Here is a 13,844-nt window from a genome sequence, read left to right on the forward strand (position 1 = left end):
ATGAAGTTTGATTTTAGTTTGCATTATTGATTGTTCAGAGAAATATAAAGTAAATTTAAGTGGATTCAACATACATAATTTACTTAAAAACTCAAATATAGAAGTTTAAAAAAAAAATGAAGGACAAAAAAAAAAGATAATATATTGAGTCCAAAAAAATTATTTAATTTAAATAACATTATTTCATATTTAATATTAGACTTGTTTGATAGATTTCGTCGAGTAGATTTTAAAAATATAAAATTTATTAAAAAAATATGTGAAAAATAAGTTATTAATATTTAAAATTTTATAAAAAAAAAAAAAGAAAACGGGGGGGGGGGGGGGGGGTGGGGGGGGGTTTGTAAAAGGGGAAAGGGCGGGGCAGGGTCAGAACTCGGGTGATTAACAGCACCCAAAACATGGGTTCTGATTTGTTACTGGTAAAACCATTGGGGTTATCTCGTAATTTTCCCAAATTCTACTGTAGTACCTTAGAATAACATTCATTTCTCTCCCCCCGGCGAAAACTCAGAACGATAGGAAGGAGTCGTTTTCTTTCCCGTTGTGCCAACGCTCTTCGTTCTCAAGTTACTACTATTTGTTAAACCCCCAGAATTTAGTGCTTTTCTCTGTGTGTGTGAGGGGTGTTTTCTAGTTCTAACAAAACAGTTAAGGGTTTTCTCTTATCAAATCAGATTTTTATCAGTCGACTGAAATTCTCGGGGACGTTTCATCTTAATTTGGAGCTTCTTTTGTTTTGTGGTAGCCAAGCCAACTAACTCTGTGTTCTTATTAATTCTGTCTGGGTGGGTGGGTGGTGTTTATCTGTTTGTCGATCGCTTGTGGGTTTGCTTTCTATTGTTATCAGGATAGAAACGAACAGAAAGATACGACTAGAAAGAGAACTAATCAACAGAAACAAATGGCTCTATTGCTTCTGAAGCCCATCTCTCATCTATCTTCAACACAAAGGTACGTTCCTTCTATCTTCCTCAGTTTCTATCTACTTCATAATAATCCCAATCCAATTTACTCTCGACGACCATTTTCTTCTTCTCAAAACTCGACCCTGGACCACGACGTCGAAAACGTGCTTCGCGTAATCACTACCTCTTCCTCCTCAATGGACATGAGACAATCATTAAAATCAAGCGGCGTTTTTCTTTCCAACGATTTGATCGATAGGGTTCTGAAAAGGGTTAGATTTAGTCACGGAAACCCACTACGAGCATTAGAGTTCTTCAATCTAACAGCTACCCGAAGAGGTTTTTATCACACCCCTTTCTCCTTGGACACAATGCTCTATATCTTAGGACGAAGTCGAAAATTTGATCTAATTTGGGAGCTTCTGTATGACATGAAGAGAAAAGACCAGTCTTTGATATCTCCGCGAACTGTTCAGGTTGTTTCAGCTAGAATAGCTAAGGTTTGTTCGGTTAGGCAGACGGTTGAGTCTTTTAGAAAGTTCCGAAAGCTCGTTCCGGAATTCAATACCGATTGTTTTAATGCATTGTTGAGGACTTTGTGTCAAGAGAAAAGCATGACAGATGCAAGAAATGTTTATCACAATTTGAAACATGAGTTCCAGCCAAATCTACGGACTTTTAACATACTCTTGTCCGGTTGGAAATCGCCAGAGGAAGCTGAGGGGTTCTTTCAAGAAATGAGGGAAATGGGTGTCAAACCTGATCTTGTGTCCTACAACTGTTTGATCGATGTGTATTGTAAAGGTAGAGAAATTGACAAAGCGTACAATTTAGTTGACGAAATGAGAGAGGAGAATATATGTCCTGACGTAATAACATATACTAGTATGATTGGGGGATTGGGGTTGGTTGGTCAGCCTGATAAATCTAGGTATGTTTTGAAAGAAATGAGGGAGTATGGATGTTATCCTGATGTAGCAGCATATAATGCTGTTATCAGGAACTTCTGCATTGCAAAGAGGATTGATGATGCATACAGTTTGATGCGTGAGATGGTGGGAAAAGGCTTGAGTCCGAATGCAACTACTTACAATGTGTTATTGAGGTCGTTTTTTTGGTCAAATGATTTGAGAAGCTCATGGAGTTTGTACCAGAGGATGAAGAAAACTGGGTGCCCACCAAACACACAATCTTGTTTGTTTCTAACAAGGTTGTTCAGGAGGCAGGAGAAGGTAGATATGGCACTTGAGCTCTGGAATGACATGGTGGAGAAGGGATTTGGGTCTTATATATTGGTGTCTGATGTTTTGTTTGATTTGCTTTGTGATATGGGGAAGTTGGTGGAAGCAGAGCGGTGTTTCTTGCAGATGATGGAGAAGGGGCAAAGGCCAAGCAATGTTTCATTTAGGAGGATCAAGGTGCTTCTAGAATTGGCTAACAAGGAGGAAGTGCTGCGAAACTTATCGCAGAAGATAGCTGCTTTTGGTTCATCAATCCAAGTTTCGAAAAGTGATGATGGTTCACTAGATAAGTCAAGTTCAGACTTGCTTCCATGTTTTTATTTCGGGTAAAAAGAAGAAGCCCCCTTACCACAGTAGGGGTTTGAGGTGCTATTGACTGCCAAGTCACCACAATAGTTTAGGCCAGTGTCTAATAGCTCCTTTTGTACTATAAACTACATGGAGCTTAGTGGAATGCTGTTTCACTCATTCCTCAATAACTGGTTCAAGAGGTGGGCATCTTAGAATCAGTTGTTTTTTTCCTACTATTTGTTCGATGTCAGAGAGGATTTAATTAGTCTCCTCAGCTTATCTGTATCTTTCTTTCGGATTCTTGGGAGATGATTGTTGGAATTCTTGGGAAAGTGCCCCTCTTTACAACACAAAGATCATACAGAAAGTGGCCGTGGGGTAGGGGATAGAGTTACGAGATGCGTTACATAACATTGGTCACGCCTATACAATGTCTATGTGCGGGGCATTTTGCAAAGTGCCTCAAGGCTGAAATATGGAAATAGGATCACCGTGCCATGAAAGCACTAAAATGGTAAGTATCCTTTTAGATAAGGAAAGAACTTCCCTGATGCACCTTTCGCAAATTTTGAATACATGACTTTCATGTTCACTACTTCCATTTGGGGTTCTTTACATATGTAACATACGTTATATGTCCACCAAAAATAAGAGTTGGTATAGAGTACATGACTTTCATGTTCACTACTTCCATTTGGGGTTCTTTACATATGTAACATACGTTATATGTCCACCAAAAATAAGAGTCGGTATATTTGCTTGTTATATTCAAAAAGACGAATTCTGCAATGGGTACTCAAGGTCTGTGTCCACAAATTTTGCTTTATCTCCCTATCTACGAGTAAATGACCGATGAGCATGGGTCAGGAAAATGACCTGATAAACCTCTCCATTGTCACAGATTTTTCCCAATAATTTATATCCCTCCATTATGCATTTAAACGTTTTCAAAATAGAGATGCTAAAAATTCCAAATTAGGGATAATGCATGGCATTTTGTAGTGGCTCTATCCAAAAAAATCCCTGCAAATAGTGAGTCCTCATTTGTTAATCATTGGCCGCTGTTCTTTAAATCCCAGCAAAAGAAGGCTGTTCTTTTTGCCCAACAGATTGCTTGCTCTGAAATCATTTTAGAAGGTGACTCATCAAAGGTTATTAATGATTATCAGATGCTCCAAGAATGTTTTGGCTCCCATTGAAATGATGTTGGAAGATACAAGCTTGCATCTGGAGTATACAGTCGTGAGGTGACGGGCACTTGGCCACTTGGGTAGCTCATTACATAGCTAAAAATGCTCGTTTTGTTTCGTGTTTAGATGTATGAAAAGACCTCTGGACTTTATCATGCCCTTACTTACAACAGATGTCCCGAGTTTCTAATGAAATTGTCGATTTCATAATTAAAAAAAAAATAGAGATGCTAAAACATAAAATCTTTAACTTTTATACTTGGGTGGTCAACATTGCTTTCACAGTCCTGTAAATTGTTCATACAGTTAATATTCAAAAGCATATGGTCGCAGTATAATGTGCAACCATCAGACTTGCCCCGGTTTCACAGAACACCAATGAATATGGATCAATACAGAGTTGTCTGCTATAATGTTTTCTTGGCCAAGTATGCCAAACTACTCCCAAGTCTCATCTGCTCTTGCACTAAATTCATCCACTAAATCAGCCATTGCAATGAATTGTGATCTGATAGCCCACCATCATATATTCTCTGATGCTGAACCTGTCTTTTGCTAGCATTTTAGAATATAAACCTTCACAGCATATTTGTGCACAGAGGATGACAATGTATAAATGAGGAAGAGTGCAATGTACAAGTGAGGAAGACCAAATTTGCATGAATTATTCTTGAAACTACAGGAAACGAACAGCCATGTCTGCAACAGAAAGCTCGAAAGGTACAGGAGGTAATTAAAAAAAGAAGAAGTCAAAAGAGATGTTAAAACCCTCTTAATTGCGACCTAGTAGGAAACCAAACTCATTGTCCAGCTGTCTATGCCTGCAAATGCAAATTACACACAACATAACAGAGAGATGAACATCAAAATCTCAAGGAGCAACTCAATATTGGCGTACTAAATTCAGGATGACGTAATCATGTGGATGAGAGTTCACCTTATTTGCAATGTTGTTTGAGAGCCAGTCCAGTCCTTCATACAGCCCTTCCCCAGAAGTAGCGCATGTGCTCTGGATATACCTACACCATCCAATACACCCCGTGAGATTCACACTGAATTGGGCACAGGTCACCTTTAATGAGAGAGAGAGAGAGAGAGAGAGAGAGAGAGAGAGAGAGAGAGAGAGAGAGAGAGAGAGAGAGAGACAACGATTTATTTACCAGTGGCGTTGGCGGAGGGAGTGAAGGCCAAGCTTATCAGTTATCTCAGCAGCATTCATTGCATTTGGAAGATCTTGCTTGTTTGCAAATACCAGCAGTACAGCATCCCGCAACTCATCCTGCAAAAGGCCCATGCAGGGTTCTAATTATGAGAGGGCTCAGAAATTTGAAAAATGCATAAACCTCCCAAATTGCAATCAATCACTACCCACAACTCAAGAGCTACTGTTCACATATGCACTCAACATATGAGATCACAAACTCCACTACCTCATTTAACATCCTGTGCAGCTCATCCCTTGCTTCAACCACACGATCTCGGTCATTGCTATCAACCACGAAGATAAGACCCTGAGTGTTTTGGAAGTAATGTCTCCACAAAGGTCGGATCTGAGAACGAAAACCATTGATAGTCATGCAATCAATCAACAGGGCAACACATGGCTTACGGCTAGTAAGTTCAAATTGAGTTCCATCAGGAAAAAAAATCAAATCGAGTTCTACAAGTATATCGAAGATGCTCGCCACAGCAAATGTGAATCGGAGATATTTAACCTAACTCCCAAGTCGATCTAAGAGAACTATATCAAATACGACAAAGCATAAATGAACCTACATACCTTATCTTGGCCACCAACATCCCAGACAGTAAAGCTAATGTTCTTATACTCCACAGTCTCCACATTAAATCCTGACCAGAAAATAGATCATTAACAGTGTATAGAAGAATCTAGCAAAATAAAAACAAAAGTTGCATAGAACAGACAGTAAACAAATAGCAGTCCCGTCATACATACAATAAAACTAGGGGAGAAGATATCCCAGTCAACAATCAAAACTATGGTTTCAACGACAAACTTTGAGGATGCCATGATCAACTCGCAGCAAATAATGCATGATTGACAAAGAGAATTTTACATTTGCGGCCAGCCTATTATACTTAAAGCTGTTTCAAATAAATAGGGTCAAAGTTTTTATAAGTAACAGTCTGCGTATAGAATAAAGCAGCACAGAAAGTAACAAAGTAGAGTAAAAACGTCAAACACTAACAGAATACATTGATGCTACAAACAACAAACAACAAACAACAAACAACAAACAACAAACAAGAAGCAATGAAGTTTAACTTTAACTTCTTTTCACTTACCAATGGTTGGAATTGTGGTAACTATCTCTCCCAGCTTGAGCTTGTAAAGGATGGTAGTCTTACCAGCGGCATCAAGACCCACCATCAATATACGCATCTCTTTCTTCGCAAAAAGCCGACTGAAAAGCTTGGTGAAAGACAGCCCCATCTTTTCGTCTACAACTCCAACAGAACAGACATTAATAATCTCTATCAACCAGAAAATGCGGAACAATGTTCTAGAAATAGAAATTGCTTCTTTCTTAAATGTATCAAGAAACAAGAAACCCATATTTGTTTACCATGGAGTGCTGTTTTAATTTCAAGTTCTAAACTAGAAAAGTCCAAACAATGCTCTAGCAATGCCAATGGTTTTGAATAAACCACAAAACGCTGAGCAGTATTCTAGCAATGCAGTAGCAATACAGATTATTCCATTCATTGCATCGAAAAGACACATAGAGCCCATCAACACTCTTCAGGACAAGCATATAAAGTACACAAAATGATTAAAGGTGTGAACAGACATTTTCATATAATGTTGAACACTAGCACTAGAAGAGAAAAACATAACATCCAATAGCATAAACTCCTTTATGAACAATAACAAGAAAGAATTGGTATTAACCCTTATTTCTAAAGCAAATGATAAATGTTACGTTGACTCGATGAGTTGGGGTGTAATATCTGGTTGTCACTTCTCACACTTTTCAGACTACTAATTTTAGGATATGCAGACTTGGCAAAAAGAGAAGCAAAAAGCGTACAAGTATGGGAAAACTGTAGTCTATATCCAAAATAAAAAATTCGTATAGGATATAAAAAATTGCAACACTAAATTGCAAAGGAAAATTAAGAACATGAACAATTTCACTATAATTCTGGTATTTTGGCAATGGTTTTACTCCAAATCCAAGTTTCCATGAAAAGAAAATGAATAAATAAACTCAAAAGCATCTGTTTGGACAGGAATCAGGGGCTTCTGGGAGGTTTAAACGGGGTTTCAGGGGGGTACAAGCTGGTGTCCGAGTAGCGAATTCCTGAGTGAAAGTCGTGGTTGGGTTTGAAAGTATATACATAGATATGGAAGCGCCTTCTGTTGACTTCGACGTTGCGAAAAGGTGCCCCCAAGCCCGGGGATCTCTTAAGAAAGGGTAGGCGACTCCCTCATAGTTGGCTGCAAATGATCAGGTGGAGGCGGTTGAGATTTCCTACGGAGTAGGAGGGTCAATTCACCCAGCTCTTGTCTTGCGAGTAGAGTAGTGAATTCTCCCAGTGATGATTAGGCGTACTAGTCTCATAGTGAGCTAGATGATCGGGCAGCCTATTCCTATTTGTAGCTTCATGGGTATAATAACTGGTTGAAGGCCATGGTGAGAATTTGTCGACGCCTTTACCACTGGGTCTTCGTCAAGCCCCCTTCCTCAACTAAAGTCAGCAAGATCTCCTTCCATATTCGCTAACAGCCTCTCGTTCCGTAGCTACTCCAGGCGCATGGTCTCGTGACTAACCTTCCTCTCGAACTTTGGTGTCAAGCCATTCAACTTCCTTTCATTCTAGTTTGACTTCTCGCATACCGATGTTGGGGCAGAGCAAACAAAAACCGCCTTGAAGCGAACTTCCACCTCTAACCCTAAATTTGGCGCTAACTGAGCCGTAGCTGATGAGCTTACTGAGTCAAAGCTCTCACGAGATCTTTTTTCTCATAAGAAATAGAACAAGACCCGCATTCCCCCTCTCGTTAGCTTAGCTTGGCTTTCGGGCGCGGATGAAGTTCTTTATAGGTATCTTGCTTCTCATAACTCAACTAACTCATAATTCAATTAACTCAGAAGTCTAAGAAAAGTGTACCCGGACTCCTAGTCCTACTGTTAGCAACCCGGAAGGGAAGACTCTCAAAATGAAAGGAACTCACCGTCTTGTTTGAAGTCTTTCTTCTTTCCTGAGCGAAGTCGAGGGAAAGAAAGAGATTCTATATCTCGAAGTTGAAGTGTCGACCAACTTAGTTACAGGAATCAAAAGACTTGACTGGAAAGAGAAAGAGCAGACCTATTGATAGAAGCTAGAAGCAGAGAGTCAATTGCATGTGTTAAGCATATAGCTAGCGTCGGAGAAGCGTACAACTTAACTTCAATGTGATGTGTTAAGCATATAGCTAGCATCGGTACAGAAGAGGACAATCAACTAGGCCCACCCAAGGCCTGTAAGCTTCTTCTTTTCACTTGCTATAGATTCAACCGAAAGCATTAACGGTTTGGAACCACTTCCTGCTCTAAGAGAGATTGGATAGAGAAGGAAGAACCGATTAGGAGGAGGAGTTCGGGCGTAGATCACTTACTAAGCAGTTTCGACTTGACTTGCTTTAGCTACTAAAGAGTGAAGAGTGAGGAGCTAGAGTTCTTTTGAGTCAAGGACTGTAACTCCTGGTATTGTAACAGCTTTTGATGGGCTAGTACCCACACTCACCTGTAGCTGTGTATGAGGAATCTCCCCCCCTGTGGAATAGCCCGCTTTTCGTGCTCAATCAGAAGGAAGTGTACTTTTCATCCCCGGAGACCGGCCTTCGTAAAGGCACCTGTGGGCGGCAACTACTATTTCCTCTTCCATTCCTCATTCGCATTAGAGACAGACAAGCTGAACTAAATGAATTGAATAGGCGCTTTCAATTAGTTACTTTCTATATCATATTTCGAGTTGACTTGCGAAAGTTGCGTCAGTGAAGTTCTTCTTTCTTTCTTGACTTCTGAGAAGCGTCATATCTTTCTTATCTGACAGTTCTTTAAAGAGTTCCTGCCACAATTCCTGCCCCCATTTTGAGTTCCTACTCCAATTCCGGACAGTCGTTTTTGAGAGAAGTCCTGTAACTGCAGCTAACAACAAACAAGTGACTGATCGGCAGTGAAGGAACGATCTCAACAAGACTGGAAGGAACGATCTGTCTTATGACACTTCGATATTGAGATTATTTCTTTCTTGGTGAGCGAATAGATTCTTTGCTTCTTTACCCCGTCTGTTAGAAAGATGGGATCTCCTTGCCCTTATCTTCTTCAAGCCTTCCCTAGCCAGTCATCAGGTCGGAGACGGAGCTTAGTCACTCGCGGTAGAACCACTTTTTGGATAAGCTTTCAGTGCTATCACACCCGCCTTCAGCTTGAGGGGGGCTGTTAAGAAAAGTGTATTTTCTCTTTTTTTTTTATCACTAGGCACATGAAAAACATATATGCCTTAGTCATTCTTGATTAGAAATAGAAAATCATACTAGGGGACATCACCCACTCATGGTTTACTAGTATATACTCTTTTTATCAATGAGAGAAATGCTTTTTTGAACTTCTATCAGAAACCCGCTTTGTCGACAGCAGAAGAGAAGAGGAAAAGAAAGAACCGAAGCCATGGATGTTCTACTTTGACGGAGCCATGAACCCAGCAGGAAGAGGAATTGGGGCAGTCTTGGTATCGCCAGATGACGTCAGAATGCCGGTAACATTCAAGCTCAAGTTCAAGTGCAGTAACAATGCCGCTGAATATGAGGCTTGCATAGCCGGACTACGAGCCGCACGAGAACTCGGGATCAAGGAGTTGGAAGTGTATGGAGACTCACTCTTAATCATCAGCCAAGTGCGGAAGAATTGGAAGGTCAGGGACCAGTGTAGCCCATTCGATCTAAAAAGATAGGCCATATCCGGAAGAAAGGCAAGGATAAAATGGGTGAGATCCCTTTGCACAATGATGCAACCAAGAAAGCCCTAACTGGAGAAGAGGTTACAGAATTCCTCAAGATCATCCGGAAAAGTGAGTATCAAGTAGTTGAACAGTTGAACAAGACACCGGCACAGATCTCCATTCTTGGTCTCCTTATGGCCTCTGAAGCGCACCGTTCAGCATTGCTCAAAATCTGAAACTTAAATGAAGCACATGTGCCAACTCCGTGGAAAATCTCCAGCACCTGGTAGGGCAAGTCTTGGCAGCCAACACCATTACTTTCCGTGATGAGGAGCTACCTCCAGAGGGTACTAAGCATAAATAATAAGGCACTACATATCCAGGTGAAATGGTAGTGGCACGGGCACTGATTGACAATGGCTCGGCGCTCAACATCTGCCCACTCTTCACCATTACGAAACTTGGAATGAGCAAAGCTGACATCCAACCCAGTAATATGACTATCCGAGCTTTCGATGGCTCCAAGAGAGAAGTTTGAGGGGAAATAATTCTCGCAGTAGAAATCGGACCATACACTTTCGATGTGTTGTTCCAGGTTCTGGATGTTCGATCTGCATACAACTTCCTATTTTGTCGCCCGTGGGTACATTCAGCCAGTGCGGTGCCTTCCAGTCTCCATCAGAAGAAAAAGTACATAGCAAAGGACCACATGATCACGATAAATGCAGAGGAGGATCTGACAGTCCTTTGATCTCCAGCAATTCCTTAGATAGATGTCGAGAACAATGCAATGTGGCTCCTGACACATTTCATACCTTTGGAATCGTTAATGCCAATGTAATCCCTGAAGGCTCAGTGTTGGCCAAGCCGAAGGTATCCGCCAATGACAGGATGGTCGCCAAAAGTGATGCTAGCCAATGGTTATAAACCAGATTCAGGACTGGGGCAGAATCTGCAGGGACGGACTGACATAGTTCAATTGCCGGAAAAGAGGGAAAACTATGGGCTCGGGTATAAGCCTGATGAAGAATTTGCACCGCCACAATGGCAGAAAGTTAAAGCGGTGGAGGCCAAGCCCCCTTTTCAGAAATCTTTGTGAAAAACGGAGTTATCATGCCAGGTCAGGGGTTACAAGAACAAACTGAGATAACAGAGCACATGCCAGCTGTGGAAGAGGTACCTTCGTGGATGGTACCGGAATACAGAGGAAGAAGTGGCCACTGTCCTAAACTCCGCCCATGCTCAGATCATTGACACTATCCGCCCTGCAACTCTCGGGGAGAAGATCAGTAACTGGAAAGCCACCCCGCCCCTTTGCGGAAGTTTGGGGCTTCATTCTGTCTGGTAGTTCTATGTTCCGTATCCATGCCTGTTCATTGCCTTCCTTAAGGGCGAGATGTTTTATCCAAGCCCTTCCTGGTTTGAAAGGTATACCTCTTAAAACTTGCACTCATTCTCTTTCCTGCAGAACGAGAGGGAAAAAAAAGGGGGAAAAGTCCTGGCTACCTAAGGAAACTCCGATTCGATCCGCCCCCCGGCTGGGAGACATCTACCTCATCCCGATCACAAGGAGAGGTTCACCCTTCCGTGGAAGCCAGACCTGAATAGTTTTCTGAGAGGGTTTAGAGCGGCGCTGCCTTCTACTCAAAGGCCCTTTTCCTCCCCATCTAGAGAGGTAATATGGTTCGAGGGTCGGACTGTTGTGTTTCATGCACTTCAGGCCTCTTCTTTATCGGCAAAGGATTAGACTTTCCTTGGAGAGCTGATGGATCACTTGTAGCAGCCTCTTGTGTCAAGAACTTACCTATTTTCATCTGAGTCTGTAAGTTCTCCTTTGGCTAGAGTCAGCATGGCGACATCTGGCAAATCTTCTTCAATGCGAATCTTACCTTTCGCCCCTGCAGGACAACTGTCTATCCAATATTGGCCGATTGGATTTAGTAAGAGGGCTTTTGTTAAAGCAATCGAATAGGAAGTAGTTCACCTGTCAAAAGTCTATAAAAATGGCTTTATGTGGGACTAAGGACTTGAATGAAACTTTAGAGAGGAGTCATGCTAGCGAAATAGGCAAGAACGGAGGAGTGGTGAACAGCTGGTAACGGCTGCCGGATAGGCGGAAGCACTAAGCCTGGAATCACTTTCGATCTATGGAAATTTTTCGATAGAAAAGAAAAGTGAAAAAGTTCTGATATAGGAGACCGCAAGGAAGATGCTCAAAACGGCTTTATAGCTACATTTATGTTTCAGTATGCTAGACCCCTCCTCTAGTTCAAGAGCTTTAGGCCGGATACTAGCTCTGCTCTAGTTGCTTTTCTATGTTGAGTGAAAAGTCCGTTCCTGTGGGCTTTTGAGGAGCGGGAGAAATTGTTGGAATTCTATGAAAGAGTCTCGGGAGCCAGGATGCATGCCAGTTTCATACGACCAGGTGGAGTGGCACAAGATCTGCCTCTTGGCTTATGTCGAGATATTGATTCCTCCACACAACAATTTTCTTCTCGTATCGACGAATTAGAAGAGATGTCAACCGGAAACCGTATCTAGAAACAACGATTAGTGGATATTGGTACTGTCACTGCACAGCAAGGTGAAAATCAATGAATGAACTTTTGCCGCTATATGAGATGGACTTTTCTCAACATTCCCTTTTTTGAGTTGGTGCCAAGCCAGATCTGCCCACATGATCCGCCCTCATGGTTGGATATACCTGGGGCTCCTGCCTACATCTAGCCCTGGTATACGGGCTCTTGAACGCTAATTGGCACCCGATAATTGGCAATGAAAGAGGGGCCCGATTCTCTGCGAAGTAACCCGCCCGCTATTTGGCACATTGTGTCGTTGTGGGAGTACTTGCATTGCAAGGTCTGTCCAGAGCTCTCCAAATGCCATGGTTGGTTGCTGGGGATCTCAATCAAGTGGCGGCCAGTGATGAGAAGAGGGGGGGAGCACCCGTGGTTCAGAGAAGGTGCTAAAATTTTGTTAACTGTTTGAATGCTTGCAACCTGTTTGATTTTGGATTCACAGGGCCTGGGTACACTTGGATAAATTCTAGAAAGAGGGGATGGACTATCAGGGAAAGGTTGGACAGCCGCTGTTCAAGCTATCTCACCCGGTACGAGACCAGAGGAAACTGAAACGGCAATTGGTAGCCCAAAGACCAGCCTTAGAATTGGCTTTTTTGGGATTTACTTATTAGATAAGGATCGGCGCTAACTCTGAATCAGAAGAATCAGAGGTGTAACCAGGGAATTTATATTATGGACTTTAATTCCACTTAAGGACCAAGACAAGCGGAGGGAACACCAGATCCTGCTGAGGCAGGGTCTTTACATCCAAAAGTGCTTTTTTTCTTCGGCGTAAGGATTTGAGTGAGGAACTTTACTTGGAGGCAATTTGAGTTATGCACTTGTAGATAGTGTTGCAACAAGAAAGAGGCCTGAAATCAGACATTAACGAAGGATTGGGCACCTTAGGGACAAGAGAAATGATGGTGGAGTTAACTTCTCCAAGTAGCTTACCATGGTGAAAGAAAGAGGAAATAGCATTAATAAGATCAGCTTCAATAACACTCCAAGCTTTTTTTTAGAAATACGCAGTAAAACCATCTCATGGCTAACCCGATCGAACGTCCTAGCTTTCCGGGCAGTAAGGAGATGGCTTATTCAATAATTCGTGCATAAGGGTAAGGAACTTTGGATGAACTAATGCGAATGGGTGTTAGCCTCGCTGCTCGGAAACACCCAGTGCTGACCACACTGAGAGAGACGAAAGCGCGGGTAACGCCAGTTGGCGAAGTGGCATTAAGCATCCCTAGCGGTACGAAAAGAGAGGTCGTGATGATATCATCTACGTCCGTACCGCTCCTCGTGGAGTAGATCCCGCATCCAACCAAGTTTTTGACCAGGGAACGGGAGAATTCCCACTACCGCTGGCAGGCCAGCCGGGCCGTGAGCGCGGTGGGAACGGGCTTCCCAAAAAGCCAGCCCGGGCCGGGGTCAGCATAGAATGAAGGGGATAAGAGAGTGGGAGGCCGGCCCCTGCCCATCTGGAGGTGCACACCCATTTAGGAACATATGCAAAGGGGTAAAGAGAGAAGTCAATGGATAACTACCAAATCCAATGACTTTGATTTGTTCGTACCAGTGCCACCTTGCCTTGGAACTGAGTCTTCGGGTTGGCCTTCTGACTTGGTTGGACCTGGGCGAGGACTCTTGAACCTGTTGGGTTGGACGAAGACTCCGAAAGAAGAGTCAGATTCATCCATAGAT

General features: G+C 42.3%; 2 protein-coding genes across 4 annotated transcripts in view; one reads left to right on the forward strand and one right to left on the reverse strand.

Moving 5' to 3' along the window:
• Positions 1-483: 483 nt before the first annotated feature.
• LOC131304759 (putative pentatricopeptide repeat-containing protein At1g02420) lies at positions 484-4,358 on the forward strand. Of its 2 annotated transcripts, none has more exons than XM_058332136.1 (2): positions 484-2,954; positions 3,520-4,358. In XM_058332136.1, the coding sequence occupies exon 1, from the start codon at positions 905-907 to the stop codon at positions 2,477-2,479; it is 1,575 nt and encodes a 524-aa protein (XP_058188119.1). In that variant the 5' UTR covers positions 484-904; the 3' UTR covers positions 2,480-2,954; positions 3,520-4,358. The 2 variants fall into 2 exon arrangements, with proteins under 2 accessions (XP_058188119.1, XP_058188111.1); XM_058332128.1 differs by having other exon boundaries at positions 3,610-4,358.
• The window catches only part of LOC131305415 (ADP-ribosylation factor), an 18,617-nt gene continuing 9,043 nt past the window's right edge, over positions 4,271-13,844 (reverse strand). For both annotated transcript variants that reach the window (XM_058332405.1, XM_058332404.1), the window contains exons 2-7: positions 5,938-6,093; positions 5,411-5,481; positions 5,061-5,180; positions 4,791-4,909; positions 4,568-4,649; positions 4,271-4,451 (exon numbers count right to left, since the gene is read on the reverse strand). In XM_058332405.1, the coding sequence (XP_058188388.1) occupies positions 4,446-4,451; positions 4,568-4,649; positions 4,791-4,909; positions 5,061-5,180; positions 5,411-5,481; positions 5,938-6,085 (546 nt within the window). In that variant the 5' untranslated portion in view covers positions 6,086-6,093 and the 3' untranslated portion in view covers positions 4,271-4,445. The remainder of the gene's footprint in view (positions 4,452-4,567; positions 4,650-4,790; positions 4,910-5,060; positions 5,181-5,410; positions 5,482-5,937; positions 6,094-13,844) is intronic.

This window comes from Rhododendron vialii, chromosome 1a, assembly GCF_030253575.1.
Source record: "Rhododendron vialii isolate Sample 1 chromosome 1a, ASM3025357v1".
In the NCBI taxonomy this organism is placed as follows: domain Eukaryota; kingdom Viridiplantae; phylum Streptophyta; class Magnoliopsida; order Ericales; family Ericaceae; genus Rhododendron; species Rhododendron vialii.